Source organism: Panicum virgatum, chromosome 7K, assembly GCF_016808335.1.
Source record: "Panicum virgatum strain AP13 chromosome 7K, P.virgatum_v5, whole genome shotgun sequence".
Taxonomy (NCBI): domain Eukaryota; kingdom Viridiplantae; phylum Streptophyta; class Magnoliopsida; order Poales; family Poaceae; genus Panicum; species Panicum virgatum.
The window spans coordinates 17,483,459-17,495,269 of record NC_053142.1 but is presented as its reverse complement, the minus strand read 5'-3'; the positions used below and the strand labels follow the sequence as shown (position 1 = coordinate 17,495,269).

The following is an 11,811-nucleotide window of genomic DNA, read 5'->3' as shown; positions in this document are numbered from 1 at the left end:
AGATTATGCCTTATTGATTTAGACATTGCGTCAGGCAGAGAAGAACCATGAGATAACCATCTGGAACTCTTAGCAACGCCCTATGGGAATTGCACCTCTGCCTAAGGTACATGCAAACATTAAGAACTCTGGTCAGAATGGGAACACCCAATCTAGAAGTTCATCTGGCAAAGGTAAACGCAAGAGAACCCGCAAGCCACGTGGCAAATTCCAGAAAGGAAAAGACATCTCTAAGCCTAAATATGATAAGAACAACAAAAACGCTTGCTACAAGTGTAGTTGTTACAATCATGTCGCAAAGAAGTGTCGGACCCCGAAATATCTGGTGGATCTCTACATGAAGTCCACAGGTCGTGCACATTACAATTCATCAATTTAAAATTGTGCCATTATAATTTTACATCTCTTCGAAACATGCCACTATTTACCTCTTCGATGTATTTCCTAAGATTTATAAACCAAAATACCCCTATTTTCTTCCTCTCATTCCCCCTCTCTCAATGGGTGGATCCACTCCGCTCCGTGCCACCGCAAGATCCACTCAATGCGGCAACGACAGTTGCACCTTGGCGGCGCCGGCACCGTTGGGGCTCGGGCAGATGAAGCGAACGCACGGCGTTCTAGGACTTCGATTGTCGAGAGGACTCGACGCCACTCACACTCGGCGGCGGGGTAGTGGCGTCCAAGCCCAGGAAGAAGGTCAACCTATGGAGAGGCGCCCATGGTGTTGGCGATTTGTACTTGGAAAGAATTTGGAGAGAGATGGCGTGAGCTAATTTGCTTGCTTGTTTCCTCGGTGGAGAGGATTGCTATGGAAAAAACATGCACACAGGATGAGATTCCCTAGCACCCTCCCCATGCCCGCGCCGTCCTTGAGGATGCAAAGCTCCATCGTGAGCCATCCCGTGCAGACCCGCGAGTCGAAGCTCTGGCAGTGCGAATCCGGTGCTCGCCGTACACGCGGAGCTCCTCGCCCTCGGCTCCGGTGAATGCACGCCCTAGGAGAGCAAGGAGAGAGCGGATGAGAGGATGAAGATGGGGTATTTTGGTCCATTAATCTTAAGAAACACATCGAAGGGGTAATTAGTGGTATATTTTGAAGAGATGTAAAATTATAATGGCATGGTTCCAAATACATGAATTGTAATGATAGATCAGTAAAGTCGGAAAATTATAATGGCATGAATCCAATTAACCCTAGAGAATATGAGCTATGCAAAAAGAAATAAAGGACATGCTGAAGAAAGCAAGTTAAAAAAATAGATCCATGAAGATCCAAGTATTCAAAAAGAAGAGAGAAAAGAAAGAGTTGGCTCATGTTCTAGAAAAAGAATAAATGAGAGAGATGGTTCATGAAAAGGAATTCATACATCATCCACCAAAAATATCCACGCATATGCACATCATGATCAAGGTTTATGACTTGTTTCTCCTTTGAATCCAATTTTTAACTTAATAAAAATATGAAAAACTAGTTTTCCTTCAAGTTCTCCATACCTACAACTCAATAGAAACAAAGCCATTAGAGGTAGGATGGAAAAGAAAGGCACAATAAAAGTCTTGGTGAGTGTTGGCGCAAATCTAGGGCCAACACATGGACGCGCTCAAACGCACAATGTGCGACGGCACGATGCAGCGCCGATGCTCAGACCATTCAGACCGGTCGGGTATACCGGTCAAACCGGCTGTCACCGGGCAGACCAGCGAGGAACCAACGAACGTCGCCCGGGAAGGACCCATTAGGGCAGGCGCACGCAAGGTTGTTCTAGGGTCGGCGGCCACCTAGAATGCTCTCAATCGACGCAGAGACAAAGGAGAAAAATCAAGTAGTAGATTCAAAAAGCTAGGGCAAAGAGAAAATATAAAAATTATATTTTTGATCAATTGGATACTCTCAATCGGTCGTAACCCTTCATATTTATAGGGTAGGGTGGTCTGTACCTTTTAGAGTCGAAACCCTAACAAATCTCGTGTCAAAATACAATTCCTAACTCGAATTGGGAGTTTCGGACCGGTACCGGTCTGCGAACCGGTCTGACCACCCTGGACCGGTCTGACCGGTCACACCGGGGTGCAAATCTTCCAGGAGGCATAACTTCCTCATCCGAACTACAAATTGGATGTTCCATATATGCATTTCGATCGTCTCGACGAGATATATGCAATGGTGTAGTCCAATTGGCAATTTGACAAAGTTACCCAGACCGATCTGACCGGTCTATGCATACCGGTCAGACCAGTACATCCAGTCGCGCCAATTTTGGGCGTCAACATATGTCCCCCTGTTCTTTAGCATAGCTTGCATGTAAAAGAACACTCCTCTGAACCAAAATTGTCTAAGGATGATGATTATTGATACATCAGACATTTTATAAACTAAGGGCGATAACAAATTATCGGTCATAATTTGCTTCAACTCAAGCTGACGATGAAACAACTTACTTTGGCTTCCATATCTTCTTTGTAGTTGCTGACCATACCGGCACGACCTCGGCTCATTGCTCCATCAATTCCTTATTGCGCAAACATTGTAATCTTCTTTTTTGAGTATGAGACAAGCTTGAGGGACAACACCTCGGCTTTAAATATGTTGAATCTTGTTTTATGTCTTTCTCATCCTCTTTGCTGCAATTAATGTCCTTTTTGACCAGATTATCGCTACGAAAATAGCCAAGCTGCGCCCCCCATTCTCAGGGAGGCCGCTGGGAACTATGCCAATTTGTTCTTTTGCCACTTCAGCAAATGATCCACAGGAATCAGCGGGAACCCGGGCAAACCTCGCTTCGCCGCCAAAAAGCGAAGCGACATCGGTCTTTGTGAAGTACAACTTGGATATATAGAAGGATAGTGAATATAATATGACTGCATATGCATCCTACTATATTCCAAAGGCATATAACAAGGATTACCTTGGCTTGAATAAGAATCCGATTGCTCTTGATGCTTTAACGATGGCTTTATATCCTTGACTTTATTCTGTCGTCTCTTCTGCTTCTGGATGGCTCCTTCCCTATCATATTTGGCCGAGAGCTCCTTAAAGCTTGGCCTTGCTTTGCTTTGTTACTGGGAATTTTTGCAGAACTCCCAGATGGACCGGTCAGATCGGTTTCCAGACCGGTCTTAACAGACCTGGCGCCTTCCTTCTGCTCTTGCCCCCGCGTTGATTTCTTTAATGAAAACTCAGAGGATCTCTTCACTGGGATTTCTTGGCTAGGTCTTGAAGGCTCAGACCTCTCTTCACCAATTACTACATTTTTCCCTTTTGTCGATTCGGCTTGACTTGGCCGAATTAATACTTTGAGATTACTCAATTCAAGCATATGTGTATGTGCAGGAAATGGATTCTTATCAATCTTCATTTGTGGAACAACTAATCGGCCTTCATTAACAGCCGATTGAATTTGTCTCTGAAGCACATTGCAATCATTGGTGGCAAGAGAGAATGAATGATGCCATTTCCAATAAGCATGCCGCTTTAACTCACCAGGCGCCGGAATAGCATGAGACAACTTAATGCGCCTTAATTTCAACAATTCACCGAATATACCATCACATTTGGACACATCAAAAGTAAACTTCATATTTTCTTACCGATTTTTAAGAGAGCCACAAGTGCAAGGTTTATCATTAGAAGTCCAAACAAACTCAGCAGTATAAACATCTTTATCTTCATCATCTGAACAATTAGAATCGCATCCAAGCACATAAACAGAACGATTAGGCTAGAAGACCGATTTGCATACTCCTGAACCATCGCGCCAAAGAGTGATGGCCTCCCCATCAACTTGGAGGGTGCGTCAAACTCTGACACTAGCCCTGATACAGATAAACACATAGACAAAGGTTAGACAGAGACACAAAATCTTAATACAGGCAATTGGCTCTCCATTTCCACAGGTCAATGGCGAAATGTAACCTAGTCTAAAGTCTAAACTAATGTAGGAAAGGTAGGCAAGATCAGTGCAGAGTCCTACCTGCATCCAAGACCAGAACTCGGTCGCTGTCCATGACAGTTGGTATACGATGTGCAATGCTGATGATGGTACATTCCGAGAATTCCTCTCGGATGATCCTCTGGATGGCTGCATCTGTTTGAGAATCAACCGAAGCCGTTGCCTCATCCATGAAGAGGATCCGGCTGCGTTTCAGTATGACACGACCGAAGCAGAGGAGCTGCTTCTGCCCTACACTCCAGTTCTCCCCCATGTCGGCAACTGTGATGAACAAGCAGTGACCAATAAAACTTTAATCGTCTGTTGTCAATACTAATAAGAAAATAATGAGCCAACTTGGAGAACAATTTATCTTTTATATAAAAAAACAAGAGGATCTTGTTTACGAAATAGCAAACCTAGTGCATCAAGCTTCTCTGGTTTTGAAGCTACTATATCCTTTAGCTGGCAACGCTCAAGAGCCTGCAGGAAAATAAAAAATATAAACATAACAGGCTTGATAGAAGGAAAAAAGAAATAGTTCTGCATCCAAGAGGAAGTTCATGTTTTGAAAAACGGAGCTTGTACTACCTGCCATATTTCAGCCTCAGAATACCTCCCAGTTGGGTCTATGTTGCTCCTTACAGTTCCCTCAAAGAGCACAGGTTCTTGAGGAATCACACCGAAGCGAGACCTCAGATCATGAAGCCCCAAAGTGCAGATGTCAACACCGTCGATAATGATTCGGCCCTCTGCAGGCTCCACAATTCTGAATAAAGCCTGGACTAAAGTCGACTTGCCACTGCCAGTCCTTCCCACAACTCCGATCTTTTCCCCACCCTTAATACTTACACTAATACCTTTCAAGATTAAAGGTGTATTTTGCCGATACCGAACCTGAAAAGAGTTTTACTTATTGCTCATCCATCAACACTCAAAGGTACTAGGTAGAGATACAAGCAAAATAATACTGACCTTCAGATCTTCCACAACAATATCTCCTCGGTCCGGCCAATTTGGTGAGGGAAGACAATCTGCAACTTCCCATGCTACCTCAGAAGGGAGGGCACTGTACTGATGTACCCTCTCCACGGCTACCATATTATTTTCAATCATACAGCTTATGGAAATTGTGTAGTACACCAAGGAATTAAGAGAAAGACCATAGGAAAGGGACATGCCGACAAATTCTGCATTGAAATTGTGTTTATTAAGAAGGATCAAACAGAAAACATATAGTGATACAACTTTTAATAGAATTCATAAGTCATCCTTCAGCATCGTACTTACAATGTTATAACAGCAAACTCTTAATACATAACATGCTTTCAACAAACTATTAGTGCTTTATTGTAGATAGAGACATCTACGAAGGATTGCACTCAAGGTTTGGATATTCAAATAATTAGCCATGCTATCGAATTCACCCCAGTGACACAATTCATTCATACATAGCAAATAATTATTTTGTACTACATTCTTCCTAAATGAGACATCTACTACAATTCATTTTAGAGAAAAAAATAAAAAAAGTATTCCATTAGAGAAAGTTTAAATGTCCAAACCAGGGCCTAACAAACCATTTAAAGTTAATTGTCTGTGTCACACAATGACAAACAAATAAAAGATTTTATAACAAGCACACCAATTAGAGGTTTCATGAAAACATCTATGCTTACCGTGGGACATGAGTATCAATTCTACTCTACCCCACGATCCACAAAGTTTTATGAGTATGCAACTAATTGAGATTACAACATTACCTTTCTTGATGAAATTGCTAGGCAAGCTGATCATGAGAAAAGCAGTTATAGACAAAATAAGTGTGCCAATTAGCTCCAGACGAAATCCAAGCCACTCATTAGCTGCATAAATATGGAAAGACATACGCAAATTCGAATTGATCCTGTCCAAGTTTGTCTGGTAGAACTCGTCCTCCTTTCTGAAGCACCTTACAGTTGGGGCACCCAAAAAGGTTTCTGTGAAGTGATCAATAATTGGAGCCCTTGTTACCCCTTGAAGACGAGTAAGCTCTCGAGATGTTGCAATATAACGATTCTGAAAAACAAGGTCAAAAGAAAGAAATCCAATTTATCTTAATTTCATTACTGAGTGTTGTATTGATGTTAAGTAGTTTGAACAGTGATTGCAGTCATCTTGGATGCATTTTGGTATTTGGACGATCATACCCGGTACCAGATGTTCAAAAGCAGTAGAGGAAGCACTGCTATGACTGACGGCCATGCAACTTGGCAAGTAACAGCAATACTGGTAACCACTGAAATACACATTGATGTGGCAAAACCAACATAGAACACAAGGGAAGTATCAATTTTCGATTGGTCCGATGATGCCTGTGATAGGTAAAAGATTAACATTGCTTTTCAAGGAGTAATTATGTGCATAAAGTACAAAAAATAGATTCTATGCTTCGTTGGATATACAACACATACCCGGCTTAGGATCCTTCCTGAAGGAGTGGTGTCGAAAAATGACATTGGAGCTCGTAGAATGCTGTCAAACATCTTGTTGAAAAATGCCTGGGCTGATTGAAGCCCCAAGAATGTCACGATAATAGTGGTGATCATTTCCAATATAATCGTAGTAGCAACTATCGAAACATAAACACCAAGAAATACGGAAGTATCAAATACAGGGGCTCCTGATGTTTCATATGACAGCCAGTAGTTACTAGCCATACTGGAGCCCTCTGAGAGTAGTGTCACAACCAAAATGACCACAACCCCCCACCATCCCCAGGCCTGTGTCATGTATAGCTTGTACACACGCCAGCTTACTCGGCCACTCTCCTTTTCCTCTTCCTGGATCAGCTTAGAAGAACCTGCTTCTTTGTTTATTGCAGTGTCAACTGTTTCACCATTTTCATTATTGGATTTGAAGTTAACAGATGGGACATCTAAAGATCCAGTGGAAGCATCAGAGCTCTCTGTATTCTGGACATGGAAACCTTGTTCCCCTGTTGTCTCCATGGAACTATGATGAGCAGCAACAAGATCTGAAAAATCTGAGCATGATGCTAGTAACTCACGATAGATCCCTGACTGGATGACTAACCCATCTTTCATTACCTGCATGTTGACACACGAGCCAATGTAGTTTAATTTCCAGTAGCCATCAACATAAGCATGGTACCATCAGAGTAATATGATTATATAGCATATGTTTACAGCAAAAGAAATCTGAAGATAGACATGCATTAAGATATATCTATATTTTTAAGTAACCATAGATGTGAATATTACTGTTAATTCCATACAACAAGAAAGAAAACATTGCTACTAACTATAATAAAAGCAAAGTTTTGCTAAGTTTACATATGTTGAACAGTTGAAGGAAAAATGCATTACTAATCTGTTTCTTCAGAATGTAACATGGACAGTTCAAAAGACTTACAATTATAGTATCCACATTTTGCATGAAGTCCACTTGGTGAGTCACAAGCAACACTGTCTTATTCTTGAGTATCCCTTTCAGACATTCCTGCATACACAGCCAAGTTATAGACTACAGCTTAAGAACCATAATCAAACACGGACCACAATTCTACTTGCCTAGAAGACTTTTCTTAGTAGCAACGAAAAAACAATAAATAGCATTGGTCAATTAAGTAGGTCATGAGTCCACCTTATTGCGAACAGACTTCATACCATCATGGTTCTGCATAACCTATGCATGCTAGATTGCTGAATTCTACAGATTGTGATGTAAGGATCTGTCGGTTTATCAATCTTCTGTCAATTCTCTAATAAAATCTCATACAGGGCATTCAAAATGTGTAATTTGCATGGTCTGAAGAGTCACTGCACATTGGTTTTAAACAGAGAAACAGAGCATTTCCCCATGACAAGTTGTGATGTGTCTCATATGTGGTATGGTGAATAAGTGTAAAGTTTTCTTTTCTCGAATACTATAGGCAAAGAGATTAAACAGACCAAATGCAAGCACAATGAGAGAGGTCATTAGTAGATATCAGACAATTTTATTCAAGGCCCAATTCATTACTTTTTTGACTTTACAATGCATTTGTCTTTTGGTATATGATGTTTTAATACCACTCTCATTTCTGGAACCTGTATGTTGGTACAAGATCTAGCCAATGTGGTCTGTCACAATCATTAAGTGTCCACAAGTTTTCTAAAGTATATTACTTGTTTCAAATTTAAATAACTGAATGATTTTGCCAAAACGTAATATAAAAATGGAATGGAAGAGATTAGGCTTCACCATGAAAATAGTTGATCCAGTATGAGCATCAACTGCACTAAAGATGTCATCAAGAAGGTAGATATCGCAATCTTGATAAACTGCCCTTGCAAGCTGGATGCGCTGTTTCTGACCCCCGCTGAGATTGATCCCTCGCTCACCTATTTCAGTCTGATCACCAAAATCCATCATTTCCAAATCCTTTTCCAGGCAGCAAGCCTTTATGGTTTCTGAATATCTCTCTGGGTACATTGGCTTTCCGAATAAAATGTTCTCTTGAATGGTTCCGTTTCGGATCCAAGCGGTCTGAGCAACGTATGCCGTGCTTCCAAAAATGCTAACCTAAACCACAGAGAAAATGGAGATAAGACAAGAGTAAAATGATTATTTTTTTCTCGAACACGCAGGAGAGCTGCGTATCTTTGTATTAAGAAGAAGAGTAAAATGAACTGAAAAAAGATATCAATAGAATAGATGTGAATGAATATGTTATTTTGCTACAAATAATATGCTTAAACCATAAATGTTTGGAGTGCTAAACCAAAAAAAAAATGAGAATCCAAATGGTGACAGTCAAGTTGGTTATATATTGTTCTAGTATCCCAGAGTTTCTAGCAGGTTCTCGAACCCATCCAACTACTACGTGTTATATATAACAGCGGCCTGTAATTAGAATGTGGACCAAGCAATACGCTACAACTGCAATAGACACTAAATAAAGTTGGTGTCCAAGTCCAACCAGAATCCAAACCACGGCCGTCCAAGGTTTCCAACCATCCCCACGTCGCTACCACCTTCGGAGACCGGAATCAGAAACTGACAAATAAACCTACGTGGCTACCTAGAGGCTACAATCAGCACACTCCTCATAAAAAAAAAAAAGAGTCAGCACACTCACCTTGCCGGAGACCTTGTGCATCTCTCCCATGATGCAGGACAGCAGCGACGACTTACCGGAGCCCACCGTGCCGACCACCGCCGTGAGCTCGCCCCTCCTCACCTCCACGTCAATCCCCCTCAGCACCGTCACCAACTCCGCCCCATTTCCTTGCCCACTCTTATCCGCTGCGCCATTGCGGACCTGGACCTGGCTGTTGACGTTGCCCCTCGTCTCCTCGCCGGCCGGCACGTCCCACGCAAACACCCCGCCTTGGACCTTGACGGCCACCGGTTCGCCTCTGCCGCCGCTCTCGACGCGCTCCACGGCCGTCGTGTCGATCTCGGCGTCCGTCAGGAACTTGTTCAGCCTGCCGAGCGACACGAACGCCTGCATAGACATGACGATCGTCTGCGGGAAGTTCTGCATGGGGCCTTCCAGCATGCGGAAGAACGCCGTCGCCGTGAACACCTTGCCGGCGTCCAGCTGCCCGCCGGAGGCGATGTAGGTCCCGAACACGAGCACCGTCATGGCGAGCGGGCCGCTCGAGAACACCACCGTGTTGCCGCACATGAAGAGCATGATCTTGGCGAGCCACCCGAGCTCTTCCTTCCGGATGTCGCGCACCTTGCCGCCGAACTTCTCCTCCCACGCCTGCAGCTTGATGACGCGCATGTGGTTGAGCATCTCGGTGATGGCCTTGACGCGGCTGTCGCGGACGCCCAGGTTGAGCTTGTTGGCGAACGCGGTGATCACGGTCACCAGGGTGATCACGGCGAGCGTCATCAGCACGGCGGGGCCGAAGTAGGTGTAGAGGAGGAGGAGCGCCACCACGATCTGCAGCGGCATCAGCCACAGCCCGTGGAGCCCGTGCATGGCGAAGGACACGATCCCGGCGTCCACCTGCATGTAGTTCACGATGGAGCCGGCGCCGTGCGCGCGGCGGGCGCCGGCGGTGAGGCGCAGCGACTTGCGGTACAGCGCCGTCTGCAGCGCGCCGCGGATGCGCATGCCCAGGAGCTGCCCCTGGAAGTTGTAGTGGTGCGACGCCAGCGTCTGGGCCGCCTTGCCGGCGAGCAGGATGAGGACGAGCCGGAGGCCCTCCCATGGCGTCCCGCCGCGGCGGATGAACTCGACGAAACGGTCGATGAGCGACGGGCCGACGTACATGGCCGCGAGGCGCGCGAGGCCGAGAAATGCAGTCAGCACGAGCTGCGGCCAGAAAGACAGCCACAGCGCGACGCCCACCGGGTGCCGCGACGCCGGCCAGTTGGACACGAACAGGGCGTGGGCCGCCTCGGCGCGGTGGCTGGGGGGCACCGGCGGCACGTCTTTGGCCGTGAGGGACTCGGCTGCGTAGGCCTTGTTGATGAGGGAGATGATCCAGCTGAACGTCGCCCGCGAGAGGAACGACGCGGTGACGTACGGCGACGCGGGCGCCTCCTCGCCGCCATGCTCTGGTTCCACGTCACCCGTGCCGATGCCACGGCGGGTGAAGCCAGTGACCGCGGCGTATGCCAGTGGCAGCGAGACGAGCAGACCGGCGACGGCGACAGCGTCGTCGGGGAAGAGCAGCGAGCCGTCGGTGCCGCGGACCACCGCCGAGGCGGAGAAGAGCAGGGCACCCAGCGCTGTCGCGAGCCAGAACACGCGGAGGTGTGCGGGGTGCGCGTCGGTCCGCGACGCGGCGACGGTCCACGCGGCCGCTCCATGCACGACGGCGTGGACGGCGAGGAAGGCCGCCTCCGCGGCGCGCCACGGCGTGCTCGGCAGGAGCAGGAGCGCGAGCGCGAGGAGCACGACGGACGCCGCCGCGATGACCGCGGAGGCCCCGAGCGCGACCACGTAGCGGAAGGCCCGCGGCGACGGGTGATCCGGCTTCCGCAGCAGCGCCTCGCGCTCGGCAGGAGCAGCCGCCGCCGCCGCAATCGAGCCTCCCCTGCGGAGGCCGCGGGCGAGGAAGACGAGGCAGGCGGCGAGGAACACGAGGTCGACGGCGCCGAGGAGCGCGCACGCCGTGGTGGCGAGCCACCAGGGGAGCGCCATCCCGTGCGCGCCCGGCTGCGACCGCGAGGAGCTCGTTGTGGGGGTGGGGATCCGTCGGGATTCGATTCACAGAGGCTACTCCTCCATTGGGGAAGCGAAATCCGTTGGGAGTTCCCGGATTCGTCGTACTAGACTACTCGGTCTGTCACTCTCGTTCTTTTTTTTCGAACAAAAAAATGTCACTCCCGTTCTTGACCTTGACCCTATCTAATAAAATGTTTCTTTTCTTGTTTCAAACAATGGCATTGGCTTCATTGTTTCCCAAGTACACATACATATGCTACTTAAAAATCCATTGTGATCCTGCCTTGCTTCTAAAGACGATGTCGCATCAGCGAATGAAGCTAGGCTGCAGAAATTGTCGTGTGTGAGAACAGAAATGGGACGGCAACTTTGAGGAACGAGCTGGCACCGGTTCTCCATCATGGGCCGTTTGGAAGAGTTTCACTGGTCAAGTCGAGCCAAAACTGGTCTAGTTTAGCACCTAATTTCTCGTTCATTTTAAAGCGTTACATAATATCTTGATTCGCGTAAAACAGGTGAAGCCAAACTGAAATAAACGTTGCCAAACAGAGTACATGTACTTGATTAAACCCAACTGTGATCCGGTGGCTGATCCTTATCGAAGGTGGTATTTTCTGCTATCACACTAGAATATGCAGCTGCTGCTTCTTCGGCACATGGGACCTGAATCCGTTAGCGGGCCAGATCTTCACAAACCTATTGCATAAA

General features: G+C 46.4%; 1 protein-coding gene across 1 annotated transcript; it reads right to left on the bottom strand.

Annotated features, from left to right (window-relative positions):
- Positions 1-3,496: 3,496 nt before the first annotated feature.
- Positions 3,497-11,241, bottom strand: LOC120640228 (ABC transporter C family member 4-like). Its single transcript, XM_039916083.1, has 11 exons — positions 9,055-11,241; positions 8,178-8,498; positions 7,347-7,433; positions 6,386-7,021; positions 6,122-6,286; positions 5,696-5,990; positions 4,908-5,122; positions 4,524-4,829; positions 4,352-4,415; positions 3,975-4,214; positions 3,497-3,816 (listed from the first exon to the last, which is right to left on the bottom strand). Exons 1-11 carry the CDS (start codon positions 11,077-11,079, stop codon positions 3,578-3,580), a joined length of 4,593 nt encoding a protein of 1,530 aa, XP_039772017.1. The 5' UTR covers positions 11,080-11,241; the 3' UTR covers positions 3,497-3,577.
- Positions 11,242-11,811: the final 570 nt, after the last annotated feature.

Coding starts and splice junctions, on each gene's coding strand:
- LOC120640228 (XM_039916083.1), bottom strand. CDS start 11,079: ATGGCGCTCCCCTGGTGGCTCGCCACCACGGCGTGCGCGCTCCTCGGC. Junction 7,022..7,346: donor AAAATGTGGATACTATAATT/GTAAGTCTTTTG, acceptor GTCAACATGCAG/GTAATGAAAGATGGGTTAGT. Junction 4,830..4,907: donor TTGTTGTGGAAGATCTGAAG/GTCAGTATTATT, acceptor AACTCTTTTCAG/GTTCGGTATCGGCAAAATAC.